The sequence below is a fragment of the Herpailurus yagouaroundi genome, unplaced genomic scaffold (genome assembly GCF_014898765.1).
Source record: "Herpailurus yagouaroundi ecotype Mexico unplaced genomic scaffold, PumYag 295, whole genome shotgun sequence".
NCBI classification, from domain to species: Eukaryota; Metazoa; Chordata; class Mammalia; order Carnivora; family Felidae; genus Herpailurus; species Herpailurus yagouaroundi.
Genome location: NW_024412512.1, coordinates 956,491 through 980,697, shown reverse-complemented (window position 1 = coordinate 980,697; position 24,207 = coordinate 956,491). Strand labels below are relative to the sequence as shown.

The 24,207-nt window shown below is 64.1% G+C and overlaps 1 protein-coding gene across 1 annotated transcript; it reads right to left on the bottom strand.

The window, feature by feature from the left end:
* Positions 1 to 124: 124 nt before the first annotated feature.
* Positions 125 to 24,207, bottom strand: CSNK1G2 (casein kinase 1 gamma 2). Its single transcript, XM_040461742.1, has 12 exons — positions 24,191 to 24,207; positions 8,071 to 8,506; positions 2,408 to 2,448; positions 2,208 to 2,277; positions 1,970 to 2,118; positions 1,636 to 1,870; positions 1,486 to 1,571; positions 1,330 to 1,414; positions 1,096 to 1,244; positions 844 to 927; positions 638 to 744; positions 125 to 503 (listed from the first exon to the last, which is right to left on the bottom strand). The coding sequence occupies exons 2-12, from the start codon at positions 8,252 to 8,254 to the stop codon at positions 449 to 451; spliced, it is 1,245 nt and encodes a 414-aa protein (XP_040317676.1). The 5' UTR covers positions 8,255 to 8,506; positions 24,191 to 24,207; the 3' UTR covers positions 125 to 448.

Genomic DNA, 24,207 nt, shown 5'->3' with positions numbered 1-24,207 from the left:
GGTGCAGCATTTTGGTTGGGGGGCCGCCCCCACCCCACCTTCCCCTGCGGTGCGGGGAGGCCCGGGGCGGGTTCGCCCCCCGCAGCGTCGCCCACAGCGCCCCCTCGAGAAAACGGCCTTTGGATCGAGGGAGACAAGCTGGACTTTATGAAAGCAACAGGGCGGCCGACTACTCACTTCGGCGGCGGCGGGAGGGGCGCAGGGCGGGCGGCCGCTGTGTTTCGTTTCCTTGTTTCAAATAGTTAATGCTCTCGGAGGGGAGGACTAGACACAGGTGTAGAAATTTCGGCCAAAGTCTCGTGTGAAGGAGGTGACCCCACGTGGGGGGGGAGGGGGGCGGGCAGCAGCGGCCGGCCCTGCAGTCTGCGTCTGGGCTGTGGGCCACACAGCCACGGACGAGCTGGTCCCGGGGCTGCGGTGGGAGGATTCAGGGCACCACTGCCCCGGGTCACTTGTGTCGCTGCGCGGATTTTCTCTTTCTTCTCTTGAAGAAGCAGCAGCACCTGAACGGGGTAGGAGGTTCGGGGGAGGTGGGTGCGGGGGAGGGGAAATACGCGAGGGGGAGGGGGTGTGGAGCCCGCCCCAGGCGTCCTCACCACCCCCCCCCCACCCCCCCGCGGCTGCCCAGGGGCCTTACTTGGTGTCATCAGTCACCTCCACCTCTGCGGGCGCCGTGATGGGGGCGTTGGAGTGACCGGCAGTGGGGTCGTCCGTATTCAGCTCCCCGTTGGTGGAGTTCAGCGCCTAGGATTGGGGAGGGGTGGGGTGGGGGGAGTACAGTAGGGGAGCCAGGTGGCCCTACCCCACCCCCACATCACTGGGGCCCTTGCCCCGGCCCCTCACCTGGTTTTTGCTGTACAGCTGGGCTTTGTCCCGAGGCTGAGGCTGCGAGGGCAGGTCGGTGTGGACCGTGCCGATGGGGGTCGGCTGCAGAGGGGGGAGGGGGGGGAGGAGGGGGGCAGGACGCAGCGCTGAGGCCGGGCGGCCTCTCCCCACCCCCCACAAAGCCGGGGTCCCGCTCGCAGCAGGCACCCAGGCTCCTGGCCCGCCTGTCCTGGGGCCCCGCCCACTTCAGGAACCCGGACCCCCACGTACCAGGGGCTTCCCCGCCCAGTCGTACTCGTAGTCGAACACGAAGCCGCTGCGGTCGAAGAGATCGGTGAAAAGCTTGCGCAGATAGTCGTAGTCAGGCTTCTCGAAGAAGTCTAGGCGCCGCACGTAGCGCAGGTACGTGGCCATCTCCTCTGTGGAGAGCCGGCGGGGACACAGGGGTCAGTGGGGCGCGCGGGCAGCGCGGGCCCGGGGCGGTGCGGACCGGGCGTCCCTCACCTGGGAAGCTCTCGCAGAGCACCTCGATGGGCGTGGCCCGCTTGGTGTCCCCGATCTTCTGGTAGCGCTCCTTGAGCGTGTCGGCCTGCGGGGACAGCGGTCAGCCGACGCCGACCCGGCGGCGCCCCGCGCCCGCACCCCCGGCCCCGCGCCCACCTTGAGCCCCTGCCAGGGCAGGCTGCCACGCAGGAAGTACATGAACATGTGGCCCAGCGCCTCCAGGTCGTCGCGGCGGCTCTGCTCTGCGGGGGGAGAGCAGGTCAGCGCGGCCCGCGCGCCCCCCCGCCCGGCCCGCGCGCGGCTCACCCTTGCCCAGGTGCGTGTTGATGCTCATGTAGCGCGCCGTGCCCGTCAGGCTCTTGTGCTCCCGGTACGGGATGTGCTTCTTGGTCTCGGGGTCGATGTACTCCTTGGCCAGGCCGAAGTCGATGATGTGGATGGCGTGCTGCCGCTTGGTGCCCGGGCGCCCCACCAGGAAGTTCTCGGGCTTCACGTCGCGGTAGATGAGGCTCTTGGTGTGGACGTACTCCATGCGCGTGATCTGCGGGGCGGTGGCGGGCCTCAGGGCCGGCCCCTCGCCCCGCCCCGCCCCCGCCTGTCTCCGCCCCCCCCCCCGCCCCCACACGCCCTCAGCCCGCACCAGCTGGATGGCGATCATGAGCACCGTCTTGAGTGTGAACGTGCGATCACACAGGTCAAACAGGTCCTCCAGGCTAGGCCCGAGCAGCTCCAGCACCATGGCATTGTACTTCCCACACGGGCCGAAGTAGTAGACCTGAGGGACGCCCTCTGCAGGGGACACACAGACCTGTGAGGACCCTGCCCGCGAGGCGAGGCGCCCCCCACCCCGGCCCCGCACTGCGCCGGCGCGCGGGTACCTGTGGCGCTGAGCTGCTTGTAGAAGCGGTACTCCAGGTGCAGCTGAGGGGCCCGGGACTTGATGGGCTCCTGGGAGGGGCAGGTAGACGTGGTGGTCGGGTCACCCAAGGTGCGCGCCCACCGCCCCTCCCCCTCCCCTGAGACCGGGCAGCGGGGACAGATGTGGGGCTGGGAGGCGGGAGGGGGGGCCTGGACTCACCAGTTTAATAGCTACGTATTCATTTGTATAGAGATTCTTCCCTGTGGAAGAGAGGTTTGTCAGCGTGGTATGCACCCCACTGCAGGGAGGAGACCCCCCCCCCGGGGGCCAGCCCCCCCCCCCCCGAACTTGACCATGTCCTAGGAGTAACAAGAACGCCTACGAGCCCCACCCCCCCACCCCCACCATGGGCGGCGCTCATGTGCCCCACACCCTCATCCTAGAGCCCACCCTGCCAGCCGGCCTCTCCTCCCCCTCCAAGCCCCACCCCGCCCCCTCAAGGGGGCTGGTCCCAAACTCCTCTCTATGGGATCCTTCCCTCCAGCACACCAGCTCGCTCCAATTTCTCCCATCTACAAAAACAAAGAGAACAGACGGCCGCGGTGATCCCGGGGCGCCCCCCTTCCGCTCCCACCGCGGAGAACCAGGAGGCATCCAGGCCCCTGCCCCCCCCCCAGCTCCCTGGACCCCGCCTCCCCCTCACCGTGGAGCAAGGCCCCCAACCCCCACAAGAAGCCCCACAGACAGGCCTGTCCTGGTCAAGTCCTGCAAAGGACTCACCCAAGGTGCTTGCATACCCTTCTCCCGGCCCTCAGGGTGGGGAGCTCCCTCGTGGCACAGAGAAGAAGGGACTGGCCCCAGGCCCCTGCCCGTGCAGGAAGGAACCTGTGCTCCGGTGACACCCTGCCCGGCAGCACCTGGTAGGCTGAGAGTCCCTGGCTGGCTTCTCGGGGCAACCGAGTCACCACACCTGGGGCTGGGAGTGTGTGCCTCGTGGGTGAGAGACACACACAGCCCAGGGCACACGGCCTTCCCAAGCCCATCACCAGCCCTCAGGACCCCTAGGGAGCCCAAACTCACAGAGCTGTCAAAACTCGAGCCCCTGGCGCCGGCAGTACCCCAGACGGGCCTTCCCGCAGCTTGGGGCTTCTGTGAAGGGTCTCACCTCCCTGTGTGCGGACACCCGGCCCCCACCTGCCACGTGACGGAGGGGCCGCCCGACCCCTCGAGTCTAACTGCTGGCCCCCAGCCCCTGTGGAAATGACCGTGCACGGCGCTGTGCGCGCCTGTGCCCCTGCCCGCACTGTCCTGTCCCTGCCCTTGGACTGGCCTCACCAGGCCCTGAAGTCCACGGACGTGGCCCCCACATGGGACACCTGCTCCATCACCACCTGTCCCGCTGTCCTGAGTAGGATCCATCGTGGGAGAAGGCCTCGGCTTCCTCTCCATCCCGGTGCGCGGTCTGGGCGACACCCGCCCCGATGTGGTGGCAGAGACATGGCTGAGTGCCGCCTCACAGGACACGGCCAGGGCTCCCCACGCACGTCAGCCCACCTCATGGGTCACCGCCCCGCCCCATCGTGCTGCGAGGTGCCTGGCCCTGCGTCGGCCGCTCTCGGGCCTCTGTTCCAAGGGGCCGTTTCAGAGTCGGCCTGTCAACGTCCCCAGAGGGCTGCAGGAGAGGCTGAGGAGGGGACATCCCGGCCCCAGCCACGACTGGGAATTAACTTCCCTTGTTGATGTTTTCGGTTCCTGGTGAAGAGCCTGCACGTCCTTTAGTAACTTATTCCGGAGGCACTGGGCAGGTCTGGGCACACTTACAATGGTACTGCTTTTCAATTTTTATTTTCCAACTCTTTGTTGCTCAAACAGAAACATTCATTTCTAACTGCTTCTCGAGAGATCGCTCTGGCTGTTGCGTGCGCGTGATCACGCCTCTGGGCTTAGCCCCAGCTCGCTGCTTCCCCGGTCGGTTTTTCCGCTTCCCCCATTTCTTGCCACGGCCTGGAAGGGGTGGGCAGAGGGGCCCCATCTTCCCGCAGACCTCGGTTCACTCGGTGTGACAACTGAGAGGCTTCCTGCGGACTCTCAGCAGGGAAAGAAAGTTCCCCTCAAGCCCTGCTCCCTGGGCTTTGATTACAAATAGGTTTTTGCCTCCTGTGTTATGAAAGTTTCAAACCAAAAAAATGGAAAACCGGTGCAGGGAAGACCCACGTCCTTACCGCCTAGATGGCATCAGTAACCTGCTCTTCGTCCCGCTGCGTATCTGCGCACCTGTCGCCCCTGCTCTTTTGTTTTTTTATTTTCGAGACAGAGCGCAAGCGCCAGTGGGGAAGGGGCAGAGGGAGGAGGAAGAATCTTAAGCAGGCTCTGTGCTCAGCGCAGAGCCTGGGGCCATGGCCTGAGCCAAAATCGAGAGTGAGGCCCTCAACCGACCGAGCCACCCAGGCACCGCTGGACCTCCCTTATTTTTCATTGAAAAAAAAAAAAAAAAAAAGCATCTCAAAGTCGCAGACATCAGCAGCCTGTCCCGTCAACATCCCAGCCTATTAAGGCCACGGATTAAGCTCAGGGTGGACCCAGTGCTCGTTCTCCCCAGGGAGACAGTTACCTGTAATGCACACGCCTTACGTGCCTCGGACCGGGAGCTCTGGCAAACGCGGAACCCTGTGCAATGCCAGCCCTGTATCGGGACAGAAAACGTGGCCACCACGCACGCCCCTGCCCGGTCAGTCTCCACCTTCATGTCCCGAGAGGGAGCCTCCGAGGCGGAATCATCCGGCACGTTCTCTCCTCCCTGGGTCCTCCTGCACGCCGCGCTGCAGCACGTCCGTCACGGGGACACTGCCTGGCTTACCCGTGACCCTGGGGGACGACCACCCCGTCCCCAGGGTCCTTCTACAAGCACGGCTGACGTGAGCGGCGCCACACAGGACCTCCGACGGGCCGGCGGGCTCCCTCGTCTGGCAGGTTTGCTGGGGTGGCCCCCCCGTGGGAGGAACGCACGCGGCTGCCTTGCTCGGGCTCCTGCGGCGGAAAGCCTCCCGTGCTCCCCGGCTGTTGGCCTGTCTGCTTTTGCGAAGTGTCCGTTCACGTCTGTCGCCCATTTGCAACTTTTTAAGAAACCTCTACGGCCCACGCTGGGGCTCAAACTCGTGACCCCGAGATCAAGAGCCATGTGCTTCTCCGACTGAGCCCGCCAGCACCCCTCTTGCCCGTTTTTCATCGCAGCATCTGTGCGCAGGAACCAGCGCCTTCACACGGTGCCCTGTGCGAGCGTCACACTGTGCAAGCGGTGCCCTGCCCGCGGCCTGCCCAGCCTCGCTCTTAACCACGCGTTCTCATAAGCAGATGTTCTATTGAGCCTTTCTGGGAACTGCTAACTTTACTGTGTCCTGTTGAAGAAACCTTCGTGTTTTGACTGCACACGTGAGTTCAGGGAGAGCCAGTCTCCTTGAAGTGCAGCCCGAGGTGAAGGCGAGAGTGGGTGTGTCCGGCACGGCTGGGGTCTGGGGACGTGCAGGCCGCAGGGGCTGGAGCTCAGGCACTCGGGACTCTGAGAGCCTCGCCCCCTGCACGGGCTGAAGGCAAGAGTCCAGAGGCCAGACGGGAAGTACCTCCCGAGGGGCCGCGAGCAGGAGGAAGGTTCCGGGGGCCACACAGGGCTGGAGCCGTGGCCATCCAGCGTGCGGAGGCTGCCCTGACCTCCCCTGACATTCGGCCGAGAACCCAGAAAGCCCTCGCCTCGGGACCGGGTGGCTCCAGGCTTCGAGTAAGGTCAGCCCTCAGCCTCCCCTAACGGAGCCAAAACCCGGCCCTCGCACTATCGAGACGGGTCTCCAGGACAAGGCAGAACCCCGACCAATACCATGAGACACCCACAATTTCCAACACGTGAAACACCACTCGTGTAGAAAAGGAGGCAAATCAGACAATCACAAGGAAAAACATAGTCAAAGGCGCCAAAGACCTGGCCTGTAAAACGGTTACAAGTAGGTATGAGGTTTAAAAGCAAATGAACAAGCAGCTGGGAGATCCCGAGAGAGAGAGAAGCAGGGGTCGAGCGGAGTCACAAATGCCACACAGAAAATCAAGAAGTCACCAGAATGACTCCAACAACAGACTGGACGCGGCAGCAAAAAAGAAGGGTGAACTCACACGAGAGCAAAAGGCAACTGGAGTGAAGCAGGGGGAAAAAAAACGACAAGAAAACCGAAGAGCAGCCTGAGGGACCTACAGCAAAGCATCAAACCCTCTCCACGTACGTGTAACTGGAGTCTGAGGATGCAGAGACACAAACGGAGGCAGAAAAAAACCCGAAGAAGTAATAACTGAAGTTTTTCCAATTTAATGAGGAAGCATCATACACACCTACGCGGCTCCAAGGAGCCCCAACCGGGATTGCCACAAAGAAAACCACCTTAAACGGCGCAGGATCGAAATCGGACGCCAGAGGTAAAAAGGAGCTCTCGGACACGGAACGTCCAGCTTACTGTCATCAGGGAAGCCACACGAAAACCCCGTCACATCCACGCGCACGTTCAAGGTGGAAAAGCCTGGCCGCTGAGATGGTGGCGAGGACTGGGGTACCCCGGACCTTCACGTGCTGCCCGCGGGAGCTCAGAAAAGCTACCGTCACTCTGGAGACCAGTCCGCACTTTCTCATCGACACACGCCTCCCCTCCGACCTGGGGCTTCAACAGAAACACTCGTGCGTGGGACTCGGAGGGGGGCGCTCAGGCCAGTTTCATTCACGGCAGCGAAATCTACACCCGGCTGAGCGTCCCTGAGCAGGACGACAGACGTGGACGATGAAGTGCAGTCACACAGACGGACAGGGTGACAGACAGCAACCGGTCGCCTACACACCCAACCGCAGGGACACTTGCAAAACCTCGCAGAGCAAAAGCCGGGCAGAGAACACATACCTCAGTTTCGGAAAACGCTTTAAGCTACCAGCCGCTGCGCCCACGGCCCAGTACACGCGCTCTTCTGTCGGTGCACAAGACCCCTGCTGTACAGACTTGTGATCCGGACACCAGGCCGCAGGTCAGGACCGGGCCCGCTGTGTGTCCGTCTGCGTGCATGAGCCCGCGTGTGCACACGCACGCATCCTAACGGGGCAGGCGTGCGTCGAGGCGGCTCCATCTGGCACGAGCTGCAGACTGGTCACCAGGTTGCCGGGGGCCCTGCTGTGCGGGCCGGGCCGGGCACACCTGGTCCGTGCTCTGGGGAAGGCGCCTGTGTCTCCCGTGAAGCCAGCAGTGTCAGTCGCTGAATGACAGACGCCTCTGGTGTTGGAGCCCAGCACCCGCCCTGCCCGCCCCACCAACCTGCACGCGGAGACTGGAGCCCAGCCCTTGCCCGTTGCTGGCTCAGAAACCCTGAGCCTGGGGCCGGGGAAGCCACAGTCAGGCAGTGAGACTCCGCAAGCCCAATCCTGGCAGCCTCTGCAGCGGCTGAGGTACGGCTCTGGCTCAGGACAGGGAGGTCAACCCAGCCCCGAGGGGCCACCAGTGACACCGGCCCCGGCCCCGCTTACGGTTGCTGAGCCAAGTACGGAGAGGGAGCCGAGCTCTCGCTTCACCTTGCACATGCACCCGCACCCACCAGCTAGAAGCTAACGGCTTCCACGTGGGTCCACCCACACGGGGGCCCAGACCCCCCCCCAACACACACACACACAAAACTGGCCCTCAGCAACGCAGGGGTGAGGCCGGGCACCCGCCCCTCCAGCACAGCCTCCTCCTTTGGGGGCAGAAACTCACAGGTACCTGAATCCCCAGTCCCAACAATCTGGAAACCATCTGGAAGCGGTGACCGTGGCCCTGCCAGGACCTCCCCTCCCCCGAGCCCCAGAACGCACACACGAGTGGGCTCACCTAGCCGGAGCTCCCCGAAGTTGCCACAGCCTATCTTCTTCCCGACCCGGAAGTTGGGGCCCACCATCAGGACCCCCGAGCTGGTCCCCGAGCTCCGGACGCCATGGCTGGTCCGGCCGCTGGCCTTGGACATTCTCCGACCCTCCTCCGACTCCCCTCTCCCTCCTTTCTTGTCAAAATCCATAAGTTTGTGGTACCCTGGCCTCTCCACGGTGACTCTGCTGCCGAGCAAATCCCGGGTCTGTGCAGACCTGAGGTTGCGGGCGGCTCTTCGGGGCTAGTACACCATGGTGGCCCGGCGGGCTCCCTGCTAGTGAGACGTGGGCGCTTGCCAGGGCCCGGCCGTGGCGCTCATCTCGGTGGCCTCGGGGTCGCGTGCAGAGGGAGGACGCATTCTGTTGACCGGTCCCGCCGCCTCAAATCTCGTGGCTCCCAGCTGGCGGAGAAACAAAGGCACAGGTTAGAGTCCAGGCCGGAACCTGTCCCCCTGCCCCCGACGCAGCCCCGGGGTCCAGAGCCCAGACTGGCAGGGAGACCCAAGACTGCGGTGGCAGCGGAAAACCACGCCACAGAGGCTTGTGCAGCATAGTGGCATCCTGGAAAGATCTCTCAAGGCACAGACGCGACCGGGACTTTCTGGGGTGCACAGGAGTGCGGTGACTCAGGCCATTGTGAATTGCACGTGTGAGGGGAGCTCTGTCGAGTGACCCCCACCCCACGGCTCAAGCACAACTGTGCTGGCAGAGGTGACGGCCAGTCAAGTGACAGGGGCCCTAGAACCTTAAAGCCAGGTGTGGGGACCAAGGCTGGGTGCAGAGAGGGCTGGCCCTCTCCCCAAGCCAAGGGTCTGCTCCTAGGTAGAGAGAAGACAGACAACAGAGCAGAATGTGCCCAAGGTTGGGAGACAGGCCCTCACCACTGACCTCAGAGGCTCCTGAACTGCACCCCGCACAGCACCCCACCCCACCATGCCCCTGGGCCTAATTCCAGGAGCCTGTGACCCTGCGGTCAGGTGGGGCTGCGGAGGATCCTGACCCTGGCAAGGCTTCACTTGGGCAGCAGCTGCCGAGGGAGGTCAGGCGGGCTCCGAGCTTGACAGGGCACAGGCCGTGCGTGCCACTGGGGTGGGACTGGCCTTGGCCCCTTGGGTACGAAGCTGGCCTTGTGGAGGGCAGGGCAGACACTGAGCAGCCCCCAGGATGCAGGGGGCAGGCAGGCAGCCACCCCAGCTGGGTGCAGTGAGGGACAGGTGCCCACAGAAACCACCCGGGTCTGTGTCCCCAGGCCCAGCCCTCCCCAACCACCCCCCCCATCCCCCGTCCCTGCAGCCTGTGGTTGCCACCAAGCTGGCCTCTCAGCCACGCCTCCGCCTGCAACCCCCGCCAGCTGCTCGTGCCAAAGCTGAAGGATGTCCTCAAAAAGAAACCACCAACGAGCTCCTCTAAGCGCCCCCTACCAAACGCGTCCCCCTTTAGAGTCTGAGTGCAGCACCAGGGGCCACACCGCCATCAGGCCCAGAGCGCCACAACTCAGCTTACAAGTTCCCGCCCCACAGGCACCAGACGCCTTCCCACATCCTGCAGAGGCCGTGCACCTCTGACCGTCCGTGAGCAACCACCAGAGCCCAGGCGACAGAAGACAGGGCAGTGTGGGCACCGCCGGGCTCAGTGCGGGTAGGGGCAGGCAGCGGTTTCACCTCGAGGGAACGACACCGAGGCTGGGTGAGGGGGGTGGGCAGGGCGTGGAAGCGCCCTTGCTGCGGGACGTCCCAGGGAGGCAGTGACCGTGTCACCTGACCCCAGTACTCCCTCGACGCTGACAGGCCCAGGACCGGGACGCCCCCACGGAGGGGGTCCGGGATGTGGTGCACACACGTGCGCGTCCGCATGGCTTGGAAAGCTCCTCCCACCCCCCTGCCTGAGCCACGAAGACCTCAGGCCCTGCCTGCCTTGGGGGCCATCACTCTGGTGCGCCCTGGGGACCCTGGGCCATCGCTCCAGTGGGTCCTGGAGGACCAGTCAGGAACAGGGCCCAACCCCAAAGGAGGATGTCTGCACAGATCCCCAACTTCCTCGCTCCATCAGTGGCATGGCCTAGAACAGGCAGGGGGGATGGGGTCTCAGGACGGTGGCTGGGCTCACCCGGGACGGAATGTGTACGTCTGGGGCCGATGGGACCCGTCCCCCGCCCACCATGAGCACCCAGAGGCCTGCGAATACCTCTGTCCACCTGAAGGTGAGTCTACACGGACGGACCCTAGTCTGAAGTTTACTATTAGAACAAAGTCCTCCACCGGCTGCAGCCGCCCTCCTGAGCTCATGCCAGAGCCTTGCTCCCCGCGCATGGTGGGGGCATCAGGTCCATCCGAAGAGAAAAGCCAGAGGGCACTTCTTTCCTCCGCAGGGTGGAGACCACATGCTTTGGCTTCAAAGTCCCTAGTTTATTGTTATTTGCATTACGGAGATAACGATCCACATACCATACAACTCGCCCTCCAAAAGTGTACGATTCAGAGGTCTTCAATACATCCAGTTATGCAACCGTCACCGTGATCCAATTCCAGAACATTCCATCAACCAAAATAAAAAAACCCCATCCCCATCAAGCAGTCACCCCCCAGTACCCACGAGCCCCCCCCGCTTTGTGTCCGTGGATGAGCCTGTTCCGGACGTTTCACACACGCGGGCTCACACCCCATGTGGCCTCTCGTGTCTGGTTCCCTCCCTGAGCGTCACGTGTTCAGGGTCCGTCCACGGGGCGGCGGGTGTGGGCGCCTCGCTCCTGCTTGCGGCCGAGGGACGTGCGCATGTGCGGTGGACCAAGTGTATCTGTTTGTCTGTCAGCGGACATCTGGGTCGTGTCCATCCTTGGGTGCTGAGAAGTGTGTGTGCGGACGGACGCTGGTGCACAAGTTCCCGTGTGGACACGAGTTTCTGTTTCTCCCGGCACACACCGGGAAGTGCACCTGCTGGCTCAGACGGAAACTTCCAACTGGCAGCACGACTTCCCGGAAGCCCGCACACCACGCACAACGGTGCCCTCCGGCCCCGGTGCCGCGGTCTGCGGTGGGTGAGCTTCTAGTCTGCAGCCCCCCGAATGCTTGCTTTCCTTCCAGACACACACCTTCCGTCACAAAGTAATTAAGGACGTATGCATGTGCACACGCACACATGCACAGACGCCATGGACAGACAGACACAGACACACACGGGCCACCAGAGTCAATCAGATGGAAAATCCGCGGGAAATCAAAAGACTCCAAGGAGACAGAACTCGCCCTCATCTCATAATCTGCACTGTCCTGATGACGGCAGAACTCAGGGCCGAAGGGCCCTGGGCGCGCCCCGAAGAGGAAGCGTCAAAGAAACGTGGCAGAAGCCAGGAGCGGGACCTCCTCGGGGCCACACAGAAGCAGGCGGCCAGGGACGGCCTCCACGCAGATGAAGCCGGGGGACACACACTCGGGGCAAATAATGATAGATGCGGTCTTTGTCCTGGGGCCTGGCACGCAGCTTCTCAAACCCTGGGCGCCTCCCGAGTGATGGGAGGGTCTCGGCCCTTCTGAAGCAACCCGTTCCCGGCACACAGGAGCTCATGCCGGGACAGGGCACCAGAACGGAGCTGGAGAGGCTGCGGTGCAGAGCACAGGGTCTGGGGAGGGCTCGGCGACCCCCTCTGCAGGCAGGGAGACTCAGCTCCGGACTCCACCCCCCACCCCACCCTGCACACAGGCTTCATGGGGCAGGAAGTGCCTGTACCACTCTGCCCCGAGGCACACAGGAGCCGCCCCTCTGGACGCCTCCCGCTTTTGCACCTTAGCCCGCAGCCCTCCTGGGAGGCCCCTCCTCGGCCCTAGCAGCCCCCTCACCCCCTGCGCAGTGACCCCCACCTGCGCTTCCAGGTGGGAGGCGCCCTCGGTCCCCACCCCAGATCAGCAGGCACGCCCTCCATCTCCGCCCGGCCTCGTGATCTGGGGTGCAAACCCTTCCTGGGTGCGCAGAGCCGCCCTCTGTGGGCCAGGGAGGCCCACGTGCCCCTGTGGGACGACTTCTAGGGTCCCCTCTGAGAGATCCCTGTGACGCTGGGGGTCCAGGGTCTGGCAGCGGCCTCCACCAGCCTCCCCACTCCACAACAGGCTCCCTCTGCGTGCGCCTCCCTGCAGCCCCTCGTGGCCTCATGGTCCCAAGGGGGCCTCTGACGGCCCAGCGGGCAACAGAGACCAGGCGACCGGGCGCAACGCTGGAGGCCTGCTCATGCACGCACCGCCCCACCGCCGGTCCCGGGGCCCACAGGTCCCTCGACACAACGCCGGCGCCCCCCAACGGCAGCTTCCCCAAGCCGCGTGCTGGCCACGGGTTGGTTCACGTCTGCCCCTGTAGGTCTCCTTACAACAGGGCGTACGGCCGCCACGTGGGTCACCGCCCGCAGAGGATGGCAGGCGCCATGGAGGCGGGGGAACAGCCCTCCACTGCGACCCCTTCCACGGACAGCCCGGAGGACACCGGCCCCTATTCACGAGGAAAGGGCCACCACCCCACAACCCCAAAGGCAGCACAGACTTGCAAATGCTCCGGACGGTGGCCAAACTCAGCATGCCCTGGCAGGCCACCCCACCCAGCACGGGCCACATGGGAGCATTCTGGGTCCCCTCGGGACACTCTGAAAGCCAGGTGGGACCCGCAGGGGAATGGCAAGAGCGAATCACGTGCTGGCGGGTGGGAAGCAGGGACAGGGACGACACAGTGCCGCTGAAACAGGTCTGGGGCCAGAGCCTAGTGAGAATGATGCTGCTCCAGGTCCCAGGAGCGGGCAGGGGCCCAGCCTGGCATACCTGGGGGAGGCAGGGTAACCCGAGACCTCAGGGGAGCGGAAGTGTCTGCTGTCGGCCCAGGCCCAGCGCCAGAGCTAAAAATAATTGTCCTGGGGGAGAGGGCCTCCCATCCCTCACTCGGGACGAAAATAAACCCCATCCCGAGGCAACCAACATGGGCCCTGGTTCCTGACACGGGGTAGGACCCCCACCGCAGGACGGTGTCCTGCCCCCACCCCAGGGACCACTGCCCAGCGCCCAGGCAGAGCCCCTGGAAGCTGCCGGCCCGCCGTGGCCACACCGAGCGGGTTTTGGAGAGACTGCTCCGGGCCGGGGCAGTGCCGTCCTGCGAGCACCCCCCTCAGCTGAGTTACCTGCTGTGGTTTTGGGGGCGTCCCCCATCTTGTCAGGGCCAGGGGCCAGCTCCCCTGGTGGAGGCTCCAAAAACCCCCTTCTCTGACCTGCCCCACTCAGTGATGTCACAGTCCCTGGCTGACATCACCAGCCCCGGCCCAGAGCTGGGGCACGTGCAGACGCAGGCAGCCTCCTGCCTAAACACAGGTAGGAGCCGGTGGTGGGTGCGGACTCAGAAGCACGCGCCTCACTCGGGACCCAACCGGGCATCCCTGGGCACGCGCATCCCTCCCGAGCTTGCTGACGTGTAGGCGAGGCCCCCTCCCCAAGAGTCACCTGGGCTCAGGGTCACGGTGCCCCAGGAGCCCCGAGTTCCCCTTGTGGGTGCCACTCCCCAGGAGCGACCTGGACCCCGGAGACACGGCCGACCTTGTAGCAGCAGCCGCGAAGTCCAAGGTCACCCGTGAGGTCACGTTAGGACAAAGAGGAAGGAAGTGGCCCCAAAATGGCAGGCACAGGCGCCAGCCCAACCGGCCCCCCGCGACGAGGCCCGTGTTGACGCAACTTACGCAGAAACGGATCGTCACAGTGGAGCTACCATGAAGGACCCCAACCCCAAATAAACCGGGGAGGAGACTGCACACCCCACCCCGACCCCCACGGCGGGGGCTGCCAGCTAACCGGCGGGGTGAAAGCGGGAGAACCGTCATCCGTGGGAACCACAGACACAGGCTACGTGTGCCAAGAGGGTGGCCTGAGGTCACTTCTCAGTGACCAGGAGGGAAAGGCCGATGTCCAGGGTGAGCGTAAGCCCGCAGGCGCACTGAGGGGGCACAGGGTTCCTGCCCAGAGTCCTGGCCGGGACGCAGGGACAGGAGACGGGCTGGTCCCGTCGCGGCAGGCGAGGGACAGAGGCACAGGTGACAGGCTGCTGGGCCGTGAAGAGTAGGCGTGTCCAGAGCATTGTACTTTTCTTGTGACCTCTGGACACGCTGGGATTCTCTCAGAATTAATCAGGTTACAAAAGAGAGGCAAGGTCCCGACCACAAGCCCCACAGCCTAGACTGTGGCCACCAGGACTGAGCAAAGAATTGCCAGCAGCCGTCCTCCAGACGGTGGGGCCATGGCGAGGCCCAGGGTCACCTGCCGGCACCTCCTGCTCTATCTCCAGCGGCAGGAAATGATATCCGGGAGGCTGGTGACCGTGGGGCCCCTCTCTGCACCCAGTTGCGTCCGAACATTTCCGTAACGAAGGGCTGAAGGCAAACGGGAGGGGTCCGGGGTGATGACAGGGATGCCCGCGTGGCTGGTCCGGGCGCAGGCCCTCCACCGGATGGCTCGCGTGAGACACTGGGCCACTAATGGCACGAGCGTCCGGCTGGGTCCTGCTGCTCAGGCAGCACTGACCCTCCCTCCCCCCCACCCCCCAACGCCCCGCACACAGTCCACGTGGAGCCGTCCAGCAAGGAGTCACCGTCACGTCACCGGAAACACGCTCGGTCGTGCCGGACGTGTGCCAGGGCTCGGCAGCTGCCCGGGGCTGGCGCACACTGTCCTGGAGGGCGCACGTCTGGAACCAGCCATCATCAGCAAGCACCCACCTGTGCCCGCAAACCCCCACCCGCACCTTTTCACGGAGCTACTGCCTGTCAAGGGGGCAGGCGCGTCCCACCGCACGTGATGGTCCCCAGGGCGCCGCTCACCTGGCAGGCCCACCGGCCCAGCGTGACTGCGACCGCGACGCCAGCAGCACAGCAGTCCTCGGGGTGGGCGGGCTTGTGTCCCCAAGAAGTCACGTCCTGACCCCCAGAAACGTGACCCTATTTGCAAATCAGGGTAGGCCCTCTCCTCAGACCAGCGTCCCCGCGAAGAGAGGACACAGACGCAGGGAGGGGCGGTCACTACCTTCACGGTGACGGCACACTATCCAGAAACGACAGGACGCAAAAGAGAGAACAGGCAAAAGCCCCAGAAGAAACACAAACGGCCCCACGACGGCGGGCCACGTGCACCGGCCTCGGGAAGCGCGGGCTGGCACCCACGCACTCCGGACTTTTCCATCGATGTGCCCCGTAGAGCACTTCCTCCTCCTCCGCCTTCCCGGGGCGCTCACTCCCTCTAGCTCGCTCTGCCGTAGAAGGCACGCAAAGACCCGTGTCGGTGACGGTTTAGTCGCGGGCGAGGCTTCCGGTCAACGGCGTTGGAGGACTCAGGCGTTCCACGTGGATTTTCGGCCGTCAGAGGCCGGCGCCCCCAACGCCCGTGTTGTTCAAGGCTCATCGGTGACGGAGACCATCGCCACCGGTCAGGCTGTCGGAGACTGAGAACAGGAGTGGCGTTCAGGAGTCACAAGAGTGCGGGAATAAAGACCGTGACGTCAGCAGAACCGTGCTTCCTAGGGGACATCCTCCAAGGGGGTGGAGGAGGCGTCTGCACTGCCACAGGCCCGCAGGGGGACAAGGGACCGCCCACCACTCTGCAGGTTCAGTGGCCTCCGCACAGAAAGGCAGCAGTGATGGTGCCAGCCCCATAAAGCATATCCCTGTGTGTGGGCAGAGGTCCCAGAGGTGGCCTCGCGGGCTCAGGGGCCCCTCACAAGCTGGGGTGTGGGGAGAAACGCCAGGACTCCCGCGTCCGCCCTTCCCACGCAGGGATCCGCTTTCTCCCTCCAGGTGAGTGAATACTCCACCATGAGAACAATGCACAACAGTGGGGGAGGAGGGGGGAGCAGGGAAGGGGGGGAGTGGGTGTGGAGTGGGAAAGAGGAGGGGGGGAGGGGGGAGGAGGGGGAAGAGGAGGGCAGAGGGGGGAGGGGAGGAGCGGGGAGGAGGGGCAAGGAGGGGGGGAGGAAGGGGAGGCAGGCGGAGCTTAGCCTCTTCCCTTCTGCCCCAGGCCTGGCCACCCTCAGGGGTGAGCTCGGGGTAGAGCACACGCGAAGCCTCCGGGCGTCCAAAGGTCGGAGGCCACGGTGTGGGCCCTGGAGGGCCAAGGCCCCTGCAAACCACCCAGAACGCACAGAGAGGGCACTGCCCCGTCTCTCTGGTTCTACTGGGGCTGCACTGGGCTACCTGCAGGAGGGACTCCCTCAGGGTAAGGACCACCCCTCGACCCACACGTGTCCCCCAGAACCAGGCACGGCGGCGGACCAGGGACCCCAGTGACTCTCGCCAGGGCCGGAAGGGCCGACAGCTTCGTCAACGCAGGCGACACGGAGGCAGCAGCCCCCCCGGAAGGAGTCTAGCGCGTGCCCCATGTGCCCCCCACTCAGCCCACACCTGAGCCTCCACGGGGCCTTCCAGGGGTTTCTGTCCCCCCCACAGTCAGAGCCGCGCCGGCCGTCCAGGGCGGGCACCGCCTGGCAGGTCCCATGGTTGAGCGCGCTCCTGTGTTTCAGATGCCCACAGGGTCACGCTGAAGTGCCAGTGGTGCCCACCTGCCAGGCTCCGAGGGGCTTCTCCCAACGTCCTTCCATGTTCCCCTGTAGGGTCAGCACGTGCTTACCCACGTGCGCGCACGGCGTTTCCGCCACTTAAAACCACCAAAACCAGGGCACTGACTCTGTGTCCTCACAAGGCCCACGTGTCCCTTGAAGACACCGGACTCACCGCTCAGAGGGGGGTGGATGAGGGGAGCCCACGGCCTCGGGAGCCAGGAGACCTGCCGCATGAGGCTCGGGAGCCCGGCTTTCTAGAAAGTGCCGGGCAGCGGGGAGGCGGGCCTGCAGAGAAACCGGTCAGGGTGCCCAGAGGAGGCAGACGTGCCCGGAAAGGGATCGGACCCTGACCCAGGAAGGAGACACGAGTGGCCACTGTGGAAAACGGCCACCGGTTCCTCAAAAAGTTAAACACGGAGCCACCAAGCGACCCAGCAACACTGCTCTTCAGTGTCCACCCAAGAGAACCGAAAACACACGTCCACACAAAACCGTGTCCACAGCAGCCGAAAGGCGGACACAGCCCACACGTCCACAGACGGGTGAATGGATACACACGCGTCCCCCGTGCACACTCACGTCCCTCGGCCGCAGCAGGAGCGAGGCGCCCACCCCCGCCACCCCGCAGACGGACCCGAACACACGACGCTCAGGGAGGGAACCCGACACGAGAGGCCGCGCGGGGTGTGAGCCCATGTGTGTGAAACGTCCAGACAGACTCATCCACGGACAGGAAGGGGGCTCGTGGGGACCGGGGGCTCAGGGGGCTGGCTGATGGGGATGGGGCTTCTTTTGGGGTAATGGGATGCTCGGGATTTGAACAGAGGTGACGGTTGCACAGCCCTGTGACTATATTAAAAACCACCAAAGTGGGGCCTGGGTGGCTCAGTCAGCTAAGCTTCTGACTTGATTTCGGCTCAGGTCACAATCTCACAGGCTCATTGAGTTCAAGCCCCCAGTCGGGCTCCATGCTGACGGCTTAGAGCCCGCTTGGGATTCTCTCTGCCCCTCCCCCATGCACGCACAAGGGCTCTCTCTCTGAAATAAAGTTCAAAAACAAAAAAATTTGAAAAACAAACCTACCAAGGTGCACATTCCAGTGAATTTGTCCGGTTTTGTGAATTCGTCTCGACTAAAACCAAGTGGAGAGTGTGATGTGTCAATAAAGCTGGTGAAAAAGGCACAGCGAGTGGGGAGATCCGTGCAGAAAGCCCACAGCCGGGGCCACGCCTCCTGCTCAGGGCCCGTGGGGCCACAGGAAGTGTATGACGCAGGAGAGGTGGGAGGCCTGGCTCGGCGACCCCAAGCTGCGTGCCTCGGCCCCTCTCCGTGGCCCTGGGCGAGCCCCCTGCCCCCACAGGCGCAGCCCACGGGGAGGACACAGAGCTCACTCGGCACAGCTGAAGGCGCACCAGGCCCAGTGAGGGGCTCGGGGAGACGGCAGGACCCGCACTTACCTGCGCAGGGCTCACCAGGAGCTGGCCGACCTAAGGCACTCGGGACGCTGCCCTCCCCATGCAGCAGTGGGGACCGGTTCAAGACCCAAAGAAACCCCACAGCTGCCCAGCCCTTGCCTCTGGCCCCAGTGTGGCAGCCCCCAATCACAGTCCCCTAGATCGGCCCCGAGACGGAACAGTCCCCAACACCCAGGAGACCGCACCAGAATTCACTCACAGGACTGCTGAAAACGCGGATTCCATCCGAGATGCTGATGCGGGTGGCCGGAGCGGCCGGAGTGTGGCCTGGGGGCCACCGTGAGACCGTGAAGGTTCCGCTCCACACTTCACAGGCCAGTCAGCCACCCGCCCCAGCCCAAAGCGGCCCTGGCATCAGCAGCCAGGTAGGGCGGATAAGAACGCAAGGCGCGCAGTGAACACCAACTCCAGCTGAGCAACAGATACCTTTCGGTATGGCTACGCCCCTCGCGGTGTGGGGGACACGCTCATCCCCGGCAACATTTGGCTGGCTGAAACCGAGGTCCCTAGACACGGCCGACTGACAGACCTCCCGAGAGCCTCCTGGTTGCAAGGGCGCTAATTTTCTACTCAGTCCTGTGTACTTCTTAAGATCCAGCATTTCCAAAGAAAATTTAGCTTCCAAGGGGTGACGAACCGAGACTATAAAATACACACCCAAACGGGAAGAAAACACCAAACCGTCTCAACAACCTCTAACAGCAAGGACACGCTTACGTGACCCTAAATATGTTGAGCAAAACAAGATAAAGTGAGTTTCACCTACTGTGTTTTCGCCAAGGCCACCGGTGTCCTGTCAACTAGCCGTGTGGCCTGAGTCCCATTCCCACCGGGGGACTCCACCGGGGTCACCACCCAGCGACCTCAGCCGGGGAAGCCGAGGCCCAGGGGTGAGAGGCACCGGGGAGCAGGGGGCCAGGGCAAGAGCCATGAGGTGGGTGGGGACCAGCCGAGCAGGGCCCTCAGGTTTGGAAGGAGACAGTGCAGCATCCGCTGTGGCTCTCTGCTCTCCACCAACCAAAGACATCTCCTGACCAGCTCCCCGGCCCACCTGGCTGCGGGGCCCTCCACCCAGAACAGAAGGCAGACCCCCCCTTCCCCTCCCCTCCCTGGGCAGCAGGTACGAGTCCTCCCCCTGCAGTCAGGCGGCCAGCAAGGAAACCAGGAAGGAGCAGGACACAGCAGAGTGGCAGGGAGGCACAGCCGCCCCCTGCGGGGCGGGCGTGGGGCGACCCTGGCCACCAGGGAGCCACAAGGCAGCACAGGCCACCTCCCCAATGGCTGCTGGAATGACCTGCCCCCATCGCCTTCTCCCCACCTGCTTCCTGAGCCTTCCTGCTCCGGGGGGCGAGGGAGGGCCGTACTTTATAGGTCCGGGACTGGGACCGAGAGCCAAGGAGGCCCGGCCACACCCCCAGGGAGGCCCCGAGACCCAGGGAAGCCCCGAGACCCTGGGAGGCCCCGAGGCCCCGAGACGGGCTCCAGCTCACGGCAACAGCTGCAGGTTGGCAGGAAATCTCTAGGGCGGGGCTCTCACCCGGGACAATCCTGCCCCCAGGAACAGTGGGCGACACCTGGGACATCTGTGGCCGTCACGACTGGAGGGCTCCTGGCATCGAGTGGGTGGGGCCCGGGACGCAGCTCAGCCCCCACAGCGCCCAGGACATCCTCAGAGAGCGATCCAAGCCCAATGTCAGCAGTGCCGAAAGGAAGAGAGCCGAGTCTAGAAAGTGTCCTCAGCAGAAATTTCCAACAGACCCATCAGTGCAGCTGAAGGAAAGAGAAGGCGGCCCAGAGCGGGGGCCAGCAGACTAAGAGGGCGGGCCGTGACCGAGCAGAGCCATGAGCCCCCTGACCACCCTCCCTTGCTGGTGTAATGGCAGAGGCACAACCCTGCGCCCCCCGCCCCCAGTACGTTGGCTCTTCCTGAGTCGGCTGGGGGTGAGTCCTGAGAGCCAGCACAGATGCACAGGTGGCACAGTAAACATACTGTAAAGACATCTGCCCCCTAGCACAGCCCCTAAGCACTTCTAGAACCAGTGAGAGAGCCCTCAGGTGCCTGCGTCCAGGCAAACCACATCCCTGTCTCCCCCGCCCCCGCAGCCCCCAGACTTTCTGGAAATCTCTGTCTGGGATTTCTAATGCCTGGGGCACCCAGGTGAACCTGGAGAGACTAAAACGTCCTCAGTCCCTCTGCTGGGAAGCCGCTAGAGGCGTCACTCGACCGAGGGGTGCTGTCTAGAGCCCCTACGACCACAGGCTGGCAGAAAAGCTCAGTGCCCAGCAGCCCGGTCCTGGGACCACAGCAAGCAGAGACCCCCGATGACAGGCACGGCCTCTGGGGCAGCACTGGGAACGCCTGCCCGTGGAGGCCATGTCCGCAGAGGGAAGAGTTGCGCGGTCTCTCCAGACCCAAGACCAGATGAGCTGTCAGCTCCAGGAGGGTACACGACCGTCTTCGGACTCTAAGGTATCACAGCCCAACAGGAAGGCAGGTAACAACACGTCACGTCCCTTTCCACCTCTGAGACAGCAACTGCCGGCCCCGGGACCCCCCTAGGAACCACTCAGGGTCTGGGAGGAGGCTCTGAGCAGCGCGGAAATGGCAGGCACCTGGCCCACCCGCCAAGAACGCTCCTGGAGTGGCGCTTCTGGGGGGAGCTGCCCGAGTGCGAGGAGCACCCCCTCGGCGGCGGGGGGGGGGGGGGGGGGGAGCGATGGCCCCTGGGTGTCCACCCAAGGTAGTGAGGCGTCCCTTCCCCACCCTCCCCTGCACGCACTCTGTCCACGCTGGTCCCCACAGCCACCCTCTCCGCTGAGGGACTCACTCCTCCGGGTCACTGGCGGCTCTCCAGAACCTCGGGAGGTGTAACCTGAGAGCCGACCTCGCACCCCAGCTCCGGCCTGCTAGTTGACTTGACTTCCTTCCGCGCCACCAGGAACTCACAGGAATAACCCAGCATTCGACTATGGCTGTGGCCGAGCTCCCAGAAGGGAAAGGACCTGTCCCAAAGGGGAAGGCTCCCAGAGGGGACCTCCGGCTGCCCCTGAGGTTGAACAGAGCACGTGGGAGGCCTTCTAGAGGAGGGGACCCCAGACAAGGCCTGGACAGGAGCGGCGTGACAGCCGGGCCCAGAGCCACGGTCTGTTCTTGGGAGCAAGAAGACACGGGGTTTCTGAGCAAGGAAAAGATGTGCTGTCATCCCCACCCTGTGACAGCGCCTCCGGCCCTGCGTGTGGGCCCCCACGCGAGCACGGCCTGCACCAGAAGCTTCTGTAGAAGCCGGGCAGGAGAGAGACGTAAAGGCAGGCCACCATCCACGGGGAGAGTGAGGGCGGGGCAGTGCTTACAAGCAGGCTCCCGCCACACCCACTCCTTCGTGGGCCGGTCCCGCGGGCACCGGGGAGCACAGGCGTGCGCGCGGTCTTCCACACTCAGAAGGTCACTCAGGGCTCGGCCTGACACGGGCTCCCCAAGCCCCCAAAGGGGAAGGGAGCAGACTCGAAACCGCCCTAGGTGGGGTCCTCCCACGCCAACCAAGACTTGGTTGGGGTGTCCCCTTCCCCAAAGGTTCACGGAGTGTGCCACACGTCAACATTGCCGACCAGTCATCAGAGTGCTCCCTGGCATGTCCTGCTGCGTAGCCCAAGACCCCAGGGCATCCATCGGGTGCGACGGGCTGACGCGGACCCCAACCAGCACGCCCACACTGGCCTGCCCAATGCCACCAAAGGCCTGAAGGCTGGCGGCCCCCAGCACCCCGTCTCTCCTGCTCCTTCCCCAGCCCTCTGCCCATCACCTGACCCAGGGCCTTGATGGACTTCTAACTCCTCACAGGAGGAGACGGAGCCCCAGCTGCTCAGGCCTGGGTTTTCAGGGCCCACCTGGAATGACTCTACCAAGAACCCACCACAACCAGGACAAGGGACCCCGGCTGCTCGTGAGGTGGCCTGGGACAGCTCCATGGGGGCCGGGGAATGGGCACCAAAGGCAATCACGGGACAAGAGGTTACTGGGCATCCCAGGAGAAACGCCACCCTCCATAAGTACAGCCCTGAGGGAACCGGGTCAGCGGGGGCCCCCAGACCTGTCCCAAGCATTTACTCAGGCCCACCAGGAAATCCCCATGGACACAGGTGACACTGTAGGTGTCTGGAATGTCCACTGACTAGCATGCCGGCTTCCCCGGAGCGGGGATGAGTAGATGGGAAGGCTTTCAACTTTAAAAAAAAAAAAAACACCACACCTCACCTACTTCCTCTCTCGACCCACAGATAATTACTATGTAATTAAGAGGAAAAGGAGGAAAGCCAGCTGGAACCGGAACCAGGAGTTCAAAGAAGTCTGTCTTCACAGGGGCTCTGTCCTCCCCGAGCAGGGACACGCCCAGGACCAGGCAATGAGACGCTCATCCCCAATCCGCTCAAGAGAAATGAGAGGTAGTCAAAATCCGACCACAAGCCCCTTTACCCAAGAAGGTCCGACTGCCACCCTGAGGCAGAGAAAGCAAGCCCTGTGCCCCATGACCACTGCGAGCCCGGAGCCCCTGGGGTTCTGCCCACCGCTGGGGCGGGGCGGGTGTGTCCAGCCAGCTCCTCTCACACCTCCCTCCCCACAGCCCCACGCAGGTCACACTTCCATCAGCCAAATGCGGCACACACAGCGGGGGCCCCCAGCCCCTTCCAATTATCAGGGCTACTGACACCATTCTGGGAAGGGGGGGGGGTGGCAGGTCATCTCAGGTGTGTGCACCCCCTATGCACTCCCAGAGGTGCTGCAGTCAGTCCCCAGCCATCACCCTGCCCATCTACTTGCAGAGCCTGGGGGTCCCTTTCCGGGGGCACAATTTGGAGACACGAGCGAAAAACAAAAACAAACTACCAGGGAAACCGCAAACTTCCCCCTTTCAAACCTGCGGGTCTGGCTCCCAATCTGTCCTCGTCACAGACACCACCACCTCCTTCGGCGACCAGATCAGGTCCCTGCGGACATCACCCCCCTACACTGGAGCCTTTGTGCTCCCACTCATCTCTCACACCCACGAGCTACAGGGGCCTGAGCCTGGCCATGTCCTTCGGGGTAGGGACAGAGGACCCACGCAGATGAAGCCCCAGCAGATGGATGATGTGTGGACACCCCCGGAGGCCAGGGTCCTCTGTGGGGAGACTGGGAACAAAGTGCTGGAGCCCTCCAGGGCCACTGCCCACAAACAATGCCATCCAGAGGCCAAGAACCCCCAAGCCTGCCTAGGACGTCAGCCCCTAACATGAAAGCTTCCCCAGAAAGTTGGGGCAGAAGGGGGCAGGGAGATCAGCGTGGCCACCGCCCCCGGCGCATAGACACCTCACCCCCTCCCTGATCCGAGGTGTTTCCGGGAAACAAAACCGGTGGCAAGGGCGGAAGGGGGAGGGCACAGCCACACCGAGGCAGCAGTTCCCAAGCAGTGCCCTGCAACAGGTCACCCTGGACGAGACCCCTCCTGCTGCGGGTCTCGGGCTGCACGCCCCTTCCCCACCCCAGTGCTCCCCACCCCCCAGCCCCTGCTCTTCCCTCAGGGCCTTCCACACCACAAAGCCAGGAATGGGTGGGTGCGCTGAGGGTGAAAGATGGAGGGTGGGGGACCTGGGGAGCGGGCAGCGGGGTCTGGAGTCAGGAGACAGTGGAGGAGAGCAGGGTCTGGAGTCAGGGCACACCGGGAGTGGGCAGGAGGGTCTGGAGTGAGGGGTCCGTGGAGGACAGCAGAGTCTGGAGTGAGGGGTCCGTGGAGAACAGCGGGCTCTGGAGTCAGGGGGTCGGGGAGGACCGTGAGATCTGCAAGGTAGGCGCCAGCCGGAATGAGTAAGGCCTGAGCCCGGGGAAAGGGGCAAGGTCTGGAGCGAGGAGGCGGCGGGTAGAACGCGGGAGTCCCCGGGCTGCGGGGGACGAGGGGTTGGAGTACGGGCCCCGGGGGCGGGGGTGAACAGGGTCTGGAGTGAGGGGTCCGCGCGGTGGGGCGCGGCGGCCCGGGCGCGTGGCCGTGGCAGCGGCGAGGGCGCGCGCGTCCTTACCTCGGGGCCTCCGCCGT

What these genes read in the sequence shown, in the direction of transcription:
- CSNK1G2 (XM_040461742.1), bottom strand. Translation starts at nt 8,254, where the DNA reads ATGGATTTTGACAAGAAAGGAGGGAGAGGGGAGTCGGAGGAGGGTCGG. An exon ending in TCATGATCGCCATCCAGCTG is followed by an intron (nt 1,871 to 1,969) that starts GTGCGGGCTGAG and finishes ACCGCCCCGCAG; the next exon opens with ATCACGCGCATGGAGTACGT. An exon ending in GAGGTGACTGATGACACCAA is followed by an intron (nt 504 to 637) that starts GTAAGGCCCCTG and finishes TACCCCGTTCAG; the next exon opens with GTGCTGCTGCTTCTTCAAGA.